This window comes from Sinocyclocheilus anshuiensis, unplaced genomic scaffold, assembly GCF_001515605.1.
Source record: "Sinocyclocheilus anshuiensis isolate Anshui unplaced genomic scaffold, SAMN03320099.WGS_v1.1 scaffold253, whole genome shotgun sequence".
Taxonomy (NCBI): domain Eukaryota; kingdom Metazoa; phylum Chordata; class Actinopteri; order Cypriniformes; family Cyprinidae; genus Sinocyclocheilus; species Sinocyclocheilus anshuiensis.
Window position 1 is genome coordinate 2,432,850 of NW_015537969.1, and position 18,629 is coordinate 2,451,478.

The 18,629-nt window shown below is 39.3% G+C and overlaps 1 protein-coding gene and 1 long non-coding RNA gene across 4 annotated transcripts in view; both read left to right on the plus strand.

The window, feature by feature from the left end:
• LOC107670015 (uncharacterized) overlaps positions 1-18,629 on the plus strand; it is a 718,471-nt gene that overhangs the window by 307,418 nt on the left and 392,424 nt on the right. The window lies entirely within an intron of this gene.
• LOC107669951 (adhesion G protein-coupled receptor B2-like) overlaps positions 1-18,629 on the plus strand; it is a 303,770-nt gene that overhangs the window by 278,999 nt on the left and 6,142 nt on the right. The window contains exons 25-31 of one of the 3 annotated variants that reach the window (XM_016462397.1): positions 1,566-1,925; positions 2,823-2,862; positions 3,011-3,025; positions 4,718-5,463; positions 9,219-9,254; positions 11,274-11,387; positions 17,329-17,380. In XM_016462397.1, the coding sequence (XP_016317883.1) occupies positions 1,566-1,925; positions 2,823-2,862; positions 3,011-3,025; positions 4,718-5,463; positions 9,219-9,254; positions 11,274-11,387; positions 17,329-17,380 (1,363 nt within the window). The remainder of the gene's footprint in view (positions 1-1,565; positions 1,926-2,822; positions 2,863-3,010; positions 3,026-4,717; positions 5,464-9,218; positions 9,255-11,273; positions 11,388-17,328; positions 17,381-18,629) is intronic. The other 2 variants (XM_016462388.1, XM_016462399.1) reach the window with 2 other exon arrangements.

Below are 18,629 nucleotides of genomic sequence, written 5' to 3' on the forward strand. Positions count from 1 at the left end.
ATAATTTCTACTTTAAAAGTACGGAGAGATCGCGAATGCACACAGAGTGCGCACAAGCAATGTCGGAGTGAGAGGACAGGCAGTTCATTTGTATAAGTTAGGCCTATTTGAGAGCTTGCATCCAGTTTTCTGCGCTTACATGACTGTGTTCTCATGTTACAATAAAGCGCTCTCCACATTTGCGTGGGAATGATAAAAATTATGCGGAATACCTGCAATCCTGCGCGGACATTCAGACTCTGTAATTGACAGGAGGCGGATGCGTGCCAAACTCACTGTCTGAGAGGAGAGAGAGACGCAGCTTGGAAAAGCGGCGGCTTTTCCCGGTTCAGATATCAGGGCTTTTATTGGTCCGTTTACGGTCGGATATCTTTATTAGCTACTGAAGTGCCGTCAAAGGTTTGAATATCAATTCAAATTGTGGGCGTACTCCATAACGAACTATGATTTTAAAAGTAACGAAGTAGATTATTTTGCTTAATTTGTACTTAAGTACAAGTAAAAGTACAGCTTTAAAAATATACTCAAAAAAGTACAAGTACCCGAAAAAACTACTTAATTACAGTAACGTGAGTAGTTGTAATTCGTTACCTCCACCACTGCTTAATACGCAGGTAAAATATAAATATGTGATTTCTTTCCCAGCTGTTTATCTTCATAGACATAACAGACTGTGTTTTTGTAACTTATGTGTGTTTTTAACATGAACTTGTGTGTATTTGACAAGTTTAAGTGCAATAAGACATGAAAGAGAACTTAGATTAGTACTCACATGCCGTGTGACAGCCGCTTTCTGTGCGCATGCTTCTGATGTGTGCGCTCAAAAAAAAGTTTATCAGAAGTTTAAACTGATACGGCTTTAAAACGCATGATTTCAGCTCAATAGACATGATAATCAAAACCAAAAAGATGTTTTTTTTACAGAATATCTGAGGAACGTGCTGTAAAGGCACAGCCCTATTCTGGAAAACAGGGTGGGGAGCAGCAGTTCATTTGCATTTAAAGGCACATGCATGAAAACAGTGAGTTTCTGTTTCCACTCAAAATAGGCATTTTAATAATGATATAATAAATTAGCTGTGGGGTATTTGAGCTACAACTTCACAGACACATTCTGGGGACACCTGAGACTTATATTACATATAGGCATAATAGGTGCCTTATGTAATCTGAAACATTTTGAATAGCATTGCACATATTGAATTTCTTTTTTTTTTTTTTTTTTTTGTTTTTTGAAAGGTCAACTAGTTGTGAATAAAATTACCAGTAATTATATCCAATACAAAAAAGCAATCAAGAATGTCAGTAACTTATAACCTTATGGGGTATTTTAATATAGTTTTTAAGCCCTTTACCCAGTGCCTTGCAGTGATTTCAAAGACTAGACTTGCATGTAGCCATGGCAACTACAGCAGGAACTCTCCAAGTGTGTGTGTGGATAAGATTGGATGAGAGGGATCACCGCCCCTGCAGGTCTGCTCCACCTTTCGGCTTCCTCACTTCAACTCACCCCTCACTTTTTCTCTCTCCCTACCTTTCTCTCCATTCTGCCTCTTTGCCGGCAGAGGAGCCCACACCATCCGAGCCTCTACAGTCAGGAGCAGTGCGGCTCGCTCCGATATTCACCTGGGTGCTGCCAAGGCTGCCACCAAACCTGCACCGCCCACCCTCCTCTAGCCTTGGCCAATCACAGTCATGGACATAACCATAACCACACCCACATTCTCCACCAGAACCACACTCAGACTCTAAACCACACCCACCTTCTCAATCACAACCATGCCCACAACCTCAACCACAACCATGTCCATAGTCTTAACCACACCCACACCTTGAGCCACAACCACTTGCATACGCTTAACCACAACCATGCCCATGTTCTCCACCAGAGCCAGAGCCTTGTCTTGAAGCACAATCACATGACCGTACGTCTCTGAAATGTGCTTTATTGCACGTGTTTGCTTTAGATTTAGTGCTGTCAATTTTAGAGTGTAGCTGACAGCCTAGCGTGAGCATTTTAGCCAGCTAATTAGATAAGTGGTTAGCTGTCAGCAAGTTATTTAGTGCAAAGTAACTGCTTAGATTCCATGGCTGTGCAGTAAAAGTTTTGCATAGTCACAGGTCTCTTTTCTTGTCTCATGCCCCTTTCTTTTAACTTCAACACGCAGGTATACGCATACATACCGGTTGCTCTCGCTAGGGCATGCTAAAATTGTTCCATAGAGTAATGCCCTGACTAAAGCTTTGTTTTGAACTCCTTTGAGAGTCAATTCTTTTGGCAGCAATAGCCAACGCTGCATTTCAATGAGGGCCTGGAGTTAAAAAGAGCTGCTCTAGGACGGACATTTTCGGTTTACCCTGAGGGACTCAGTTTGTGTCCACTGTACTGTACCTTTTTTTAAGAGTCCTCCCCTTTTTCATGAAAATAATATCAGCTTTGTTTGTTTGGAAAGTCAAGCCCAGCTGTGTCAGACTGCGGTATGCTAATTTATGTTCACTTTGGTTCATTGTAATTAGTGCTGGTGCCAAGGGATCTGCTATTTACTGTAGAGGTGTTGCAGATGTGTTGCACTAGACTAGTGCTTTGTCGAAACACAGCATGATGATTGCTAAAATGAACAACTTGTTTATTTTTGATGGACTCTTTAACCACCACATACTGCCTATAACAGATTAGCTCCACCCTTCATCATACATAAACTGTATGACCCAAATGTAAATGATGAAGAATTGGTCTCTATATGTTTAGTTCACTTGTGGACAGCATGCCATTTGTAACAAGCTGAAGTAATCTCTTCTATTTCCTTCATTCACTTACACAGACGGACTTTGAAAAAGATGTGGACTTAGCGTGTCAAACAGGTAAGTACTTCTGGGACCTCTTTGCTTTCTCATTCTTGCACTTTCCTCACCATTTTTTCACTTTGCCCTGGTTCTAATGCAGTTTGTTTGGTCAAATATGTTCATGTAAAGTTAACCCTGCACATCATTGTCTCCCCCTCACCTGCAGAAAGAGGACACCCATGTAAGTCTCACTCTTAAGTTAGAACATTCCTGTTTGTATGTCATTTGTGTTAGTTAGACTATAGCATTTTGTTGATTTGCATAAACTGACATACAAATGTGCATGCCTGCTTTTTGATTGTCATATCCTTATCTACTTTCGCATACTAGAGCCTTACAGGGATAGTTCACCCAAAAATGAAAATTCTGTCATTAATTACTCACCCTCATGTCGTTCCAAACCCGTAAGATATTTGTTCATCTTTGGAACACAAGTAAAGATATTTTTGATGAAAGCCGAGAGCTGTCTGACCCTGCAAAGACAGCAATGTTACTGAAATGTTCCCAGGCCCAGAAACGTAGTTAAGGACATTATTAAAATAGTCCATGTGACATCAGAAGAATGGTTGAATAAAGTTATTTTTGTTTTCTTTGCGCACAAAAAGTGTTTTCGTAGCTTTGTAAATGCTGATGTCACATGGATTATTTTAACGATGTACTTACTACCTTTCTGGGCCTTTAACGTGGTAGTTGCGTTGCTGTCTATGCAGGGTCAGAAAGCTCTTGAATTTCATCAAAAATATCTTAATGTGTGTTTCGAAGATGAACGATGAACGGTCTTATGGGTTTGGAATGACATGAAGGTGAGTAATGATGACATCATTTTCATTTTTGGGTGAACTATCCTTTTCATTTTAGCTTGGAATGTCAAGTTCCAAGAACCGTAATTGGCAGGTTTAGTTTTAACACTAAACCAACTTGATCATGTTACTAGTTTCACAGAAAAAGGCTGTGTTGCAGCGTTGGCATGGCAGGTTTATTAATGTCTGTACTTATCTTGGTCTGTAACCTGAACATTATAGGAATAGAAACACAAATTTGTATCAGTTTTGTGGATTATAAACTACCGTTGCTGTAATATCGACCTTATAAAATTCAAAATAAGACAAAATCAAAGGAAGGTTCCTTTTTATGTCCTTTAAGTATGTTATTTTAAATATATGCACTTGTCTTGTATTCATTTATTTTCTTTCACCTTTTGGACTGAGTTATGTTGGCTGTTAAATGTGACCTTATTAATGATGTATAAAACTGGTAGGCCATTACGGCTGATGGTTTTTCTCTTAGACAAGCTGATTTGTGCATGGCTTTCCTTCCTAACCCTACCTAATTCAAGTGAACTCCTACTGTAACACCTCTGGGGCACCAACCTTTGCAACCGTCCAACTTCTGCATGCCGAGACTCCTGGATAATAATTCACCTGCCTGAAAATGTTTGTCCTTTCCTGCCCTCACTGCCTTACTTTTACCTGCTCTTTTGAACTCTGCACTGACACACTCCATTTCCATGCATTGTAACTGAGCTCATTTTCTTTTGTCTCTTTTCCCATCATTCCCTCCACCGATCACATTATCTCTGCACCCACTCAAATCAATCTTGCTTACTCTGTCACTGCTTCAACCTCTCCCCAAAACATCTGGGCTCTGTACCTTTGGGAACTGCTTTGTAACCATCTTCCATCCCACCCCTTTCCTTTTTTGTCATGTGCTGTTTTGGCATCCAACTGCGTTATGATCTGTTTCTCTCTCGGTTCTTTGCCGCTCTGTCCATCTGTGTGATCATGTGCACTCGACCTCTGTTTCTGTCTCTTTCTTCCTCCCCACTTCTGTCTATCTGTTCTCTTTCTCTCTTCCTTTCTCCTTTCTACCTCAGTCATTTTTAAGGAGGTAAACACCTGTAACCCTGCTACCATAACTGGCACTCTATCCCGCATCTCCCTGGACGATGAGGACGACCCCAAGTTGGCAACTCATCAGGAAGGTGTTAATTTCAGCAGCCTGCCTGGGAACATCCCACCCCCTAATCTCCTGGTGCAGGTACCTCCTTTGGGTCCGCTGAATGAGCTAAGTGAGCAGCCACTAAAGAAGGACGTTAATGTGGAGCAACAAGGTCAGCATCAACGATCTGGACCCATCTACCTGTGCACGGAGAGCGGGCTGGGTTGGGCCCGACCAAACCCTTCTTCCACCCAGGATTCAGCTGGTGGTGGAGGTGGGGAAGGGGACTACATGGTGTTGCCACGTCGGACAGTCAGTCTCAAGCCCCCTCCTCCAACCCAAGATGAGGGGAAGCCCCTGAACATTACACTAGACGACCCTCCATTTCCTCCACCCCCTTCACCCATGACTCTGCATCCAGCAGAGAGTGAGGCATACCCTGCAGACTTTGCAGCTGTGGACCACATCAGCATGAACCTAAACCGCTCCTACGGCACACTCAAACAGTTGCCGGCCCACACCGGGCACACGCATTCCCACACCAACACCCACACCCTGCAGGTCAAGCAGAATCGTCCCTCTGTCCGGCAGATCCTCACCTCGGGAACAGTGGAGCGCACCAGAACCCTTCCCCGCAACCTGGGCAGCACCAACACCAGCCTCTCAGCTGGATCTTTGGAAGTAAGTAAGGGTTAAAAAAGGGGTTCATTCTTTCAGAATCATCACTGCTGAATGTCCCAGGGTATTTTGGAAACCACCTGCAGTTTGCAGTTTTGGCGTACAACCTAGGAGCACAATAGTGTTGTAAACTCCTAGCATTCTTGCCAGGAAAAGGGAACTGGGGCCCACATAGCACAGATAATCATTATGGCAGGAAAATGTCAGTTAGATCTGCACAAAAACATCACCAAGACAAAAACAAGCATGAATGCAGTGATTGCGAAACACACCAACCCAAACACAAAAAAACTGTACATTCCTAACCTAGCAACAGACAATTTCTTACTAGTTCTCTCAAAATTAAAATTGTCATCATTCACGTCATTCCCAACATGTTTGACTTTCCTCTGTGAAACACAAAAAAGGATATTTTGAAGGTTTTTTTGAAAGTCACTAGGGTCCAAAACAACACTAGACCCCATTTGCTTTCCAGAATTACATATTTTGTGGTCAGCAGAAGAACATAAGTCAGGTTTGGAATAACATCAGGGTGAATACTTTAAAGCTGTTGTTACAAGAGAGAAATACTGAGGCTGAATTATCTTATTAGTAATGTCTCCTTTCATTTCGGGGCCGGATGACGCTACATCATCTGTAGTCCCTGAGACACCATACATACTGATCATCTAGCAACTCTCTCATCAGTCTGTCACAGGAATGCATTCAAGTGTGCCTTCTATACCCAGAGTCCCCTGTCAACATGATGTTACACAACTTAGTGACTGCATCGGTGTGTGTGTGCAGTTGCTGTTCTCTCTATAATTACACTACAGCCCCACAAGGAGAAACAGCAGATGGTGAGAGAGAAACAGCCAGAAGAAGTGCCTGAGAGAGCCTGCACTCCTTCATTAACGGACACAAAACCTTCCCTCTCTATCTCCGACACATAGTTCTTGGGGCTGGGGCATGAATTTCTAACTAAAGTCAGTTGCCAAACTTAAAGTCAACATAAAATGTGTAGGTTTTTTTCAGCTCTTTTTACCAACCAAAATAGGGTATGAAACTGCAAATGATCAATGAAAAGAGGTGCTTAAGCATGGTCTCAGGAGCTCAAACTAATATAAAAACTTTTTTCTTCCATTTTAAACAGTGATTTAATGTTTCCTAGCTATAATTTTATCAAATAAATCACAAAAAAATTTATAAAATATACTAATAATAATAATACCGCAAAGGGGGTATAAGTAAGGCAGGTTAAAATATTCCATACATTAATCTTTTGTTTATAAGGCCTAGTTAGTTTGGGACCAAATGCTAATTGATCATCCTGTATTTCCGTTAATTGAAGAAAATCTCATATAAAAAATGTTTGGTCGTGTTTTTTTTTTTTCCATCCTTGAATACCTCATTCACTCTGAAATTAATTATATTATGGAAGCAAAATATTAATTTCATGTTGACTTTAAAAAACTAATTAATGCTTTGATAGCTGACCACCTATAAAATACACTAAATGTTTCTCAATCATTCTCCATCTATCTGTGTCTCACTTACTCATAAGTGCCTGTAAATGCAGCCACAGGTTGTTAGAGTATACACCATTTTGTATATTCATTTCATATCAGTCATCAAGATGGAAAGGCTGCATTTTACCAGTTTTTTTACTTCACTTTTCTTCTAAAGAACTCACTGACTCAGGTTTGGTATTCATAAGGTTGGACCACTCAGGGAAAGGTACCTAAAGTACTGATAATTTATTTGGCTTGAACACTGGTGGAGTTTGTCGTGCTTTGGCTTCCTCTCACCTCACTCACCCAGTGACACCTGAAGTAACTTTGTCAACAACTAACTTCTCACACTTAACTTCTCACAAAGTAAACATCGTGACTCATCCTCCCTTTGTGAGTGGCATAGTAGCATAGGCCCAGGTCTTGACTGATTTGTGTTCTGTGAGTCTGAGCTTGTGACAAATCGCCACCATGTGTACTGACACTATTGGTTAACTGTATTTGTGAGAGTGTTCCGAAGAACTTAGACTTTTTATTATAGACTGTCTCTTATATGAAATTTTAAGCTTCAAATACAACAGGAAATGGACATATTCTGTTTGCTTTTTAGATTGATTTACAGGATAGGAAACCCTTCGGAGGTGCATATACAGTATAACACTTAATGGGCACTAACTACAATACAAAGCTACAGTGCTAGAGTCCAAAATTAATACTTGTAAGTGTCAAATGTCATTGCCAAGAAACATATAGATCTGCTTAGTTTCAGTATGTTAGTCTTATCCTTGCTGAGCCATTCAGTCTTAAATGCAAGTATTCTACTAATGAAAACTTTTGTTATGATTTAAATGTCTTCCGACTTTAGAAGTTTATATATTATATAATTAATATATTAGATCAGAAGTTATTTTCTACAGAACTCCATGTGGCAACATTATGTGTGTCCTATTATACTGTATGTATTAGCCAATAAAATGGAAATGTGAGGAAAACACCCCTTACCGCAATAGGTCGTCACATTTTTTTGTGACATTTGTCATGTCACTGAGAGACACAGATTGGCTCATCCTGTATGTGTTGCTATGAGTGACATAATGACCTGCAATGTTAGGTCATTAATCTGCTCAGAAAAGGTAGCTAAGTAATCCCATTTTCCAAGGACAAATATATGTTAATAAAGGATTTTCATTCAGGTTTTTTTTTTTTTGTTACCTTTGTAATGGGGAAAATAAACTAGGTGCTGGTAACATGGAGAAAGAGTACACATTGTTCATTTATACTACCAACACTGTAACAACACAAAGCTGGTTGAAAATCTGTGAAGTTGTTCTTTAATAAAAAGTAATGAAAATACAGATTCATGGGCCTATAACAAACATTTAATGCCCGTTGGTCTTCTCAACCGACTCACCAAGTGGAGCATTAAGTTAATTTGAAACCCTGTACATTACTATGCAAAGTGCAGAAGTACAAACAAATTTTGTTAGAACTAAGCAAGTTCCTACCGAGCAAGTGGTTTTGGTGTTTACAGAAGATTAGAGATGTTTACAGACTGAGACATTTATAAAATATTATGCCATTTTCTAAACATTCTACCGCTTCTGCTGTTTACATTATATGCAGACAGAGTATTTATTTATTTTTTATTCAAAGGCTCATATCATCATCACTTATGCTGTTTTATGGAGGAAAATCCTATCCAAGGCCTATCCAACCAGTGGCCCAATCTGGCCTGTTTGAAATTTTCAGTGACCCACATAAAGATGCCAGTAAAATATCCTAAAATGATGTCATTAAATATATTGTATTAGATGTAACCATTTTCAGGTATGATTTGAAAAGTACACATTACATTTTTTTTTCTTTTTAATATAGACATTGTTATGCACTTCTCTTATGCTGTAAGACGCCCGCCATACACTCACTTGTTGTTGAAGGCAAATACGCCTTTCCTGTGTTCACGGTGAAGTTCGGTTTCAATCCAAACATAAAACACCCACTGGAAAAGCAGTTCAGCTGAAGGGTATTATATGCTCACTGCACCTGCATGAGGCAATTGCATCATGGGCGCCAGTTTACTCAGGTGCTGAAAGATGTGCAGTTGTGATTGATGGTGTCTTCTCTCCCCCTCCCCCTCCCCCTCCCCCTTAGGGGAATTAAATGCTCACTGCACCTGCATGAGACAAATGCGTCATGGGCGCCAGTTTACTCATGTGCTGAAAGATGTGCAGTTGTAATTGATGGTGTCTTCTCTCCCCCTTCCCCCAGAGAAAAAGAGTACGGTACTCTGAGCTGGACTTTGAGGTAAGACCCCGTCCCCATCTGCCCTCAGACTAGTGTTTGTGCTTCTGTCCAACATTATCTAGAGATTTTTCAATGGACGCATACAGGAGCCAATGATAGTTGCTGCTCTGGTGCTTGTTTCCCCCATCATGCATTTAGTATTAGCAACAGTCCTATCCATGGCAGAACTGCTTAGTGTTTCACATGCCTTGATTTCTTAGGCTTTTTCGGCATTGTTTCAAAATAGGGTGACCACATATTGCATTTTGAAATATATATAATAAAATTAAACTATGCATATGTATAAGCGTTTGTGTGTGTAAATACAGTTCTGCACATAAGTTTACACCCCCCTGGTGGAATATGAAAGATGTTAATGATTATTACAATGGTATGCTATTTATTTAGTACTGTCCTGAATGAGCTGTAGAAGGTCAACCTACCTAGAATATCAACAGTTGAGTCACTGGTTTGTCCTAAACCATGGGTGTCCAAACTTGGTTAAGGAGGGCCAATGTCTTGCAGAGTTAACTCCAACTTGCCTCAAAATGTCTGCCTGGAAGTTTCTAGTATGTCTAGTAAGACCTTGATTAGCTGGTTCAGGTGTGTTTAATTGGGTTGAAGCTAAACTCTGCAGGACAGTGCCCCCCTGTCCTGTCCATTAACATTTACATGGTCTTTCGTGGGGACGTCATTAGTTTGACAGTATTTAATTTAAAGGGGTCATATGATGCGATTTCAAGTTTTCCTTTCTCTTTGGAGTGTTACAAGCTGATTGTGCATAGATAAGATCCCTGAAGTTGCAAAGACTAAAGTCTCAAAGCCAAAGAGATATACTTTATCAAAGTTAAGACTGCCACGCCCCCCTAAAACGGCTCGTTCTAACACGCCCCCACATATCTACCTCACTATGTGGAAATATTTGCATAATGCCGCCCAAATGTTCACGCAAAGTCAAAAACAAGTAAGTAAAACAATGCACAAGTTACTTAACGGTAGGGAGAGAGAGAGAGAGCGAGAGAGAGAGAGAGAGCATGCGAGAGAGAGCGAGAGAGAGAGAGAGAGAGAGAGAGAGAGAGAGGGTCACATCACAAACACATACCAGCTTCTGGAGGCTTCTTCTCAAACAAAGGTATGTCTTGTTACTAACGCATTCAGATGCTTTTAGAGCTTCATAACCTTTTCCATCCTAGTCAGTGCTGCATGAGATCTTCTCCCTCCTGTCCTGATAAACAATTGAGGTTGACAGTAGACTAAAATTATGATTTAGATAATAATTTGTTTTGTTACAAGGATTCATTTTGAAAAGTTAATTAGCTGAAATATCCCTGTAAATACATAGGAATGTAGTGCATTTAGTTTTAATTCATCAAATTCCTTTTGAAAACAAAAACAAAATAAAACTAAACTAAACTAAAATAGGTATTGCTCTGGTGAGAAAAAAGCAGTTAGTGTCACAGCCTGGTTAAACTGATCTGGTTTGGCATTTGTAGCATAATGAAGTTAAATGGGTGAATGTGCTACATTAAATGCCATAAAATGTAAACATTTTATAAATTCATATATTTAACTTTGGTAGCCCTAAAATAAATGAGAATTGTTATATACAGTAACCATTTATAGAAAGCAAAATAAACCCAAAATTCCATTATTTCTCAGAAATCAACCCTAGTACATGGATGCTTACATTCTCAGGTCGGAGCTCCATGTCAGCTCTGCGTGAACACCAGCTGTGACTACAAAACAGCCCAGCCAGCTTCCAACCACCTCCAATTAAGTCTGTGAACTGGTGGAAGTGTCTGTCAGTAAGAAATTATACTGACCAGAGAGCTTGAACATTGTTTAGTACCCATCAGAACCAATCCGATTTACTACTCAATCAGAACACCACCCTTCGAGAGGATGTATGTTCATAGTGACCCTGGTTTTGCGGTTTAACACCAGTAGCCATTGACCCAGCTCCTTCCTGGCCTGCCCTTTCTTATTTTTGCTTTTGTTTCTTTTTGTTTTTTGTTTGTTTGTTTTCCCCCTTCCTTACAGAAAGTGATGCACACTCGCAAAAGACACTCAGAGCTCTACCATGAACTCAACCACTCCACCAAGTTCCACACCATAGACAGATATAACAGGGACCCTGCCATGTCCTCCTTCGAGGTAAGACCCCTCTAACCTGCAACCCCACACTGATACCCATCCCTGACATGGTCAAATTGTTCACTTTAAGTGAAATAATCTCACCATGTGTTTTCTAAAAATCCTGCGTAATTGCGTCACAAACTCGCTAATGTACTACTATGCTCACACGTGCAACGCTGCAGGAGCTTTAAAGCAATAGTAACTGGAGCTCTAAATTGTTTCTTATACATGAATTACTAATGATAGTTACGTAAATAATTTGTTACTGAAGGAAACTTCTTGTTTTAATGGTGTAGTAATGTCTTTAATTCCTTTTAACCTGCTTTAAAATTACAGGGATTCAAATCCAGAAACGTTTTGATATTAAAAATGATTCAAATGGATATGTTATCTGATAATTGAAAAATTAAATTCTGTCATCATTTATTCACTCTCATGTTGTTTTAAACCTGTAGGACTTTAATGTATGGGCAAGAACTTTTTTTTTTTTAAAGAAATATCAATATGTTTCACAGAAGAAAGAAAAGCATACATGTTTGGAATGACGCGAGGGTGAATAAATGATAACAGAATTTTCATTTTTGGGTAAACTATCCCTTTAAAAGTAAAAAAAAAAGTTTTGGGTGAACTATTCCTTTAAAAGTAAAAAAAAAAAAAAAAAAGAAAGAATGGGGAGTGAACAGTTTTTATTGTGATACTTGAATTTAAAATGAGAAAAAAAGTAGTTTGAAATGCACCTGGTGTTTGAAAAACTCATCTTTATCAGCACATGCACTACTTTCCATTTCTCCAAGCCTTGTGTTTTGTAAGCTAATTAATACAGTATTAATAGCTGGATCATATTTAGTCTCCTGCCATTAAGCTTCTCAAAGTACACCTGCCCGCTGCAGCACTCCTATCTGCTTCCCCTGGAAAGAGCTGAGTGTTCATCTTTGCATTAGCTAGACTGCTGAATCGTCAATGTTCTATTAGCGAAAGGAGCATTGCAAACATCCACGCGCCAGTGTCCAGAGGCTTTTGTCATTATGATTTAAAAATAAATGCCCTGTGGAAAATTACCTGCCCGCAATGTGCGACAAGTGTATACTTTGGTGGCATTTGCCACATGCTCACTCACTTTTCATTTGGATCATGCTGTCTGCAGCCTCAGTTACAGCCTATTGCAGCCCATTAGATCCTTGTGCTGCATTACTTTTCACCAGAGGCGTGTCCTGGGGTGGCCCTGGCCACTGGAGGGATTTGATTGGTCACCCCAAAATTCTAGCCATCTCTTAAGTTATCAGTGAAGATATATGTAGTATTTTTCTTGACAATGAGTCTGTACCCTACATGGGCCACCCCAGTCAAAAAAGTCTGGACACACCACTACTGGATAACTTCAGACAAGCATTAGATTAGAGGTTCATGTTCTCACATTACAGAGGATCAAATGCTTTCTAAATGCTTTTCAAATGTTTTGACACTAAAGAGTTCTTCTGACAGTATTGATGAGTCATGATGCTTGTAGCATTCGCCTTTCGATTCCCAATGGAAAAGCTTCCAGCTTGCATCATACAATTCTTTTGATTTCATTCCACAGGTTTGATTATGTTGACAATGCTGTAATTACAGCGATAATGGTGTGCAGGAGAGTTTGAAACAATGAAATTGCACATTTGTAATTATTATAATAACTCAGTGCCTAAGACAATCAATTATTTGGATTTCTTCTTTAGGTCAGGACCAATGTAAGAGCAATTTTCCACTTATTTTTCATAATTCCTTCATAAAGAAGTGGTTTTCAAATGCATGATGATAAATGTAAGCTAAAAAAAACATAAGTGCACTTTACAGGATCCTGCTGGATTCATAACCATTCAACATTACATAACTTTCCCTAAAACCAGTCTACCTCATGAAACCACATCTACCTCAAAAACTATAACGTCATAACAACAAATCTGTGCAAAAAAAAAAAAAAAAGATTTCACATTCATAATTATTATAATAACCCAGTAGCTAAGACAATCAATTATTTGGATTTCTTCTTTAGGTCAGGACTGGTGTGAGAGTGATTTTCCACTGAATGTGATCACATAAAGATGTGGTTTTCAAATATGTATCAACATAACTATAATCTAAAAGACAAGTGCACTTTACACAGTTACCTTTCACAGGTGCACTTTTACAGTTTGTTTGGATCCTACATTACTTTCTCTAAAGACCAGTCTACCTCATAAAACCACATCTACCTCAGAAAGTATCACGTTATAACAGCAAATCTGTGCTAAAAGTGCCATGCCAGTGGTCATTAAACCCCTCTAACAATCCGGCCGACTTCACAGGTTCCTCCTCCACCTCCACCACGACAATCTGAGCCTTTAACACGGAGAATGAGCTTCGTTTACAAAGAGAGCCAACGTAAGCATGTCAACCAGACCCAGTATTCCCAGCCCCGTGTGGTATATGGCCCTGATTTATGAAGGCTCTCATTGGTGCAGTGTAAACCCTCACTTTGTGGAGTCTAAGAAGTGTAGAGGACTAAATGTTGGGTGTTTTTTCACATTAAATTTTGTTAACTCAGCGTGGAATATTCCCTGCAATGTTGTGGTGTACTGTTGTAAATCACACAACCTTGCGTTGACATTGTGCTTGTGCTAGTGCTGTTTTAAACCCCTTTAAGTTTTTATTTAAAACCAAACTGTACATATAAACCCTTATAAACCACAAAAACCTTCGGTTAAATTTATCAAAATGTGTTTTAAAAGATCATAAACACTTAAAATTTAATTTGGCCACAAATCTGCATTAAAATGAGAATAACCCGATTGGTGTACGGTAAGTAAGCACATACTCCTCCAGCAACAAGGTGATACTGATGATATTAGAAGTGTGTTTGGCGTGTGTGTGGGCCATTAAAGAGATGAGTGCACATTCGGGAAAAATCTAAGCCATTTTTCCCTCCTGTCTTATTCTAGACTTTATTTTTATCCCATTGGATAATTCTAGCAGCTGGTAAGGAAAGTGAGCTTAGTGGGGTCTCTAACACATCCAAATGGCCCCTTCCAGACACTGTCCATTTCTTCTAATCGTCTTTCTCTCTCTATTTCCCTCCTACATACGCTGACTTCAATCTCTCGTTTGTACCACGGGTTCGCTTCATCTTCTTCTTTTTTTCTATGGGGACAGTGGAGGCGCCTTAGTCACTTGCAGTCCGTTAAATTGCTTGTGTTAGTGCGAATGGAGCTTGATGCAGTTTGAAAGGCAGTTAACCTTTAAGTGAAGATGCTGGCTGGGCTGATAGCTGTAGCGGAGGCACTCCATATGGTCCCAAATGGATGAAGGACTGGTACCCTGTGTTCAATCTATTCATGCTAATGGGGATCCTACAAATGAACACAGCGGGAAACTTGAGAGCAGAGGAAGGCAACAGTCTGGCTCTTGAAATATGTATTAGCTGAAAACCTCTGCTCTTACACCCACTGACTGTTTTACGAAAGAGTAAACGTCATAAATACATGCACGGAGTTAGCAATAATGTAAGATTTGAACAATCTCCTAACCTAAAGTATTAAACTAAGGCACATAACCCACATAATGTATGATATGGACATGACTGATACTTTAAATCATGTACTACATTTCTATGCATTTTTTTTTCTTATGAAGGGTGATACAGTTTGGTTAAAAAATCATGAACTTCTTTGAAAGGAGGAGGATTAAGGGCATAATTTATGATTTTTTTAAGGTAAAAATATAATTTGCCATATAAATCACAGTTTAATTGTAAATGCATTTAATTTCACAATAAAATATTAAAATTTAAAAAATTTGATTATGTTTTTGTATGTAAAAACATTGTCCACCACATTTGATTTTTTTTTTTTTCTCCGATCTGTACATTAGGTTGTTTTGTTATGTTACACCCCTGGAAAGAATTACAACCGCAGCTTTTTAAAAGAAAATATTTTTAGAGTACAGAGACAACTATACTATAGTCTTCTGGTAAAATATATTATGGCTAACTTGTCTGTAATCTGGACAACATTGCTGCAATTACTATGATTGCAACTAAAATATGTGTTGAGTCACCTACTTAAATTACATCTAGGTGTTAAAGGCCTTCATCTGCAATTAGAAAGTTTAATCCAAAGCATGATTACATTCTGTGAACCCTATCAACTAGTACTATTCAAACTGCTTTCTAGTATAAATGGCTCATTAAATCTTTCAAAACCCTATAGCACTGATAATATATAGTATCAGTCGTAGAGTGGTCTCATGAATCTAAAATTGTAATTGTCATGCTTTAAAGGTTACGCTCTGAACATTTATCAGTGCTCACACAGTGTGTGTGATTATAAGTACCCATTAGTGTGCATCTGTGAGTGTTTACCTATTCTTAGCGTGTTTGGTTATGCCTCGTTGAAACTGTTTCCCTGCAGTTGAGTTGAATTATTGGTATCTGAGCCCAACTGTGACGTTCAGGTGTTTGAAACAGTTTGCTACAGTGAGGACGAGTATGTTTTCACCCTTGTCGATTTTCTCTCATAATAGTTTCCTCATTTACTGGAGCTTCATCCCTCTCGGGTATCAACTGAATAACCAATTTTTGCGAGCTTGTATTTGCCTTTTGTCCACACAAAATTAGGCCCGAAATTATATTTTCATTACAGAGTATTGTGTTGACCGAAAATGATATTTTCTTTACGGAGTATTGTGTTGACCGAACTTGAAGCAGATGCACCATCAAACAGCTTAATGAAGGGGCTTAAAGCTGGGATGGGACTCTTGCACACTCATACACACACGGCAAAATGCTAATTTGCAGTCTGTGCCAATTAAGACGTAATTAGTGAGATATGTCATGTCTGCAGATTTCACCATGTAGGACTGACTCTCTTCCTGCTGTATTGTAGCGCAGCTCATATCTGGATCATGGCATAGAAGGGATAATAGTAATTTTTGTGACAGTTTTGTGTCTATTTTGCCCTTTTGTGTTTTTTCTAACATTGAACTGAGTAGAATAGATTACAGACTATTAGCAGAGCTTACATAATGCAGTATAACTCAGCAATGGCTGTCATAGCAGAGAGACCAGATAAGGCTTTTAGCGCATTATCCTTTATACATAATGTATGACTTTATAATGGAGGGAACTCAGAGATCATGTATGCAATGTAGGTGACCGTATATATCAACATTTATTGTGGTTATCCGATTATATTTGATGCTCCAGGAGTTAAGATACACATTCCACTGAAACAAACAGCCTAATATGTACATTATCCCATAATTCTGGCCTTTTATTGTGGGTTGGAGACCCCAAAGCTCACTAAATATATTTTTTGTGTATAAATGTAGAGGGGAGAATTCACTAAAATTGCACAACGCTGCCTGTGTTGTTTCAGCACATTCACTAAAGGAATTATGCAAATCAGGTATAAAACGATGCTAATTAAAATTTAATGCAAACAGCTAAAAAAATGTGGTGTTCAACACAATTTGCATGACACTATTGTATCTTTTGAAAGGTTTTAATTGTCAAATTGTGGACAGTGCGGTAGACTACTGCTATCTGGCGTACTTTAACTACACTATATAGTTTTAGTACATTGCTCCGATCCAGACGCCTGAACTGGCTTTAAAATGCTATAATTAAATATATAGCCAGTTAAAATGCTCTTCTCTATCATTTGATTATCTTTTGATGAATTACCACTCCCAAAATGGCAAAACTAAAATTGTATAGTGAATTCGCCCCAGACACTCATCTCTGACAAAGGGCTTGTCGTTCTATCCTGCTTCTCGTTCTGTGTTGCATACCCACATTGTTTTACTCGATCCACTATACATTTTTATCTTTTTGTTATGGATTTTTATTTATTGTTTATGTTGTGTATTGTTGCTTTTTTTCATAATGCACTGCTTGCCAGTCTTTGTCTTTCCTTGGTTTGAAACTACATGTTTTCTGTCATAGTTTGACTGTAGCCAGGCAGTCAGCAGACCCAAGGGCGACAAACAGAGAAAAGGTAACAGAAAAAAAATCTCATCCAGAGAGCAGTGTGTTTGAGCCATAGAGTCACAGAGAGTGTTTCTTTTTGTCCTTTCCACCCTATAGTCTCCATAGAAACTTCTAGACCAGTACAGAACTCCCACAGCGACTAAACTTGCTCTCCCCCGCTGCCCTGCTGCTGTAGACACTGCTCCTTTCACATCTTTCCTTTGCTTCATTGTGCAACAGCTGACCTCTTCTCTGACCTGTGTGTTCTCATTTGTGTAGTGGACACAGACTGTAGGTTGTGGTCACTGCTGTGTTGCTGTACCTTCCTTGCTGTCTGTGCACACCTATTTCTAGTTCTCGAATCCAAAGAGTGTCTTTGTGTAGAAGAGGTGATACAGCTGTTTAACTTTGTAAAAACATAAATTGGTGAATTTTTCTTGGGTAAAAAACAAAGGCGTGATTTGAATATTACTTTCATTTTCCTATACCTCATCAGTGGACTAGGGTCATGCAGACTGAATGTACTCTTGCTGATGTCATTCCTGCCCATCACTACTTTCAGAAAAGAGAGGAAGGGAAGGGGGGGGGGAGTGACATCCATTGTTAAAATCTATGAGAATCCTCTATAGGGACTAGCTACAAAATGAGTAAAGACAGAATAGCTCTTTTCAAAAATGTAGTGAGCTGCCTACCAAGACAGCATTTTAAGGGGATTTTGGGGGCACTCCTGACGTGAGCAGCATGTAAGCAGCTACATTATCCTGCCTCCTAATATTTCTAATTTTGGATAATTTCTGAGGCAGCATGATACATATCCTTTGTGAAGCAAGGAATCAGTCTCATAATTGTAAGCACAGTGAAATTTATCTTATGGCTGAAATGCACAACTTTCAGAATCTGAACAGATTTCAAAACAGTAGTCGTCTTAAACTTTGAAAATGTTTACAGAGAAAGACTGGGCATCATGCACTAAATGACCTCCAATTAATGGAGGTCAATTAAATGACCTCCAATTAGGCCCTGTCCACACGAACGCGGTTATTTTTAAAACCACAGCTTTCTCTACGCGGTTTGGCCATTCGTCCACACGCAAACGCAGCACCAGGTCACTGAAACCGAACATTTTTGAAAATGCCTGCCAGGGTGAAGATTTTCAAAAACTCCGGTTGTTATCGTGTAGACAGCGAAACTGGAGTTTTTTGCTTGTGACGTCGGAGCCTGCTCTGTTATCTCCGCCTACTGGAAACTTTTTCAGGCTTCTGATTGGCCAACATGGC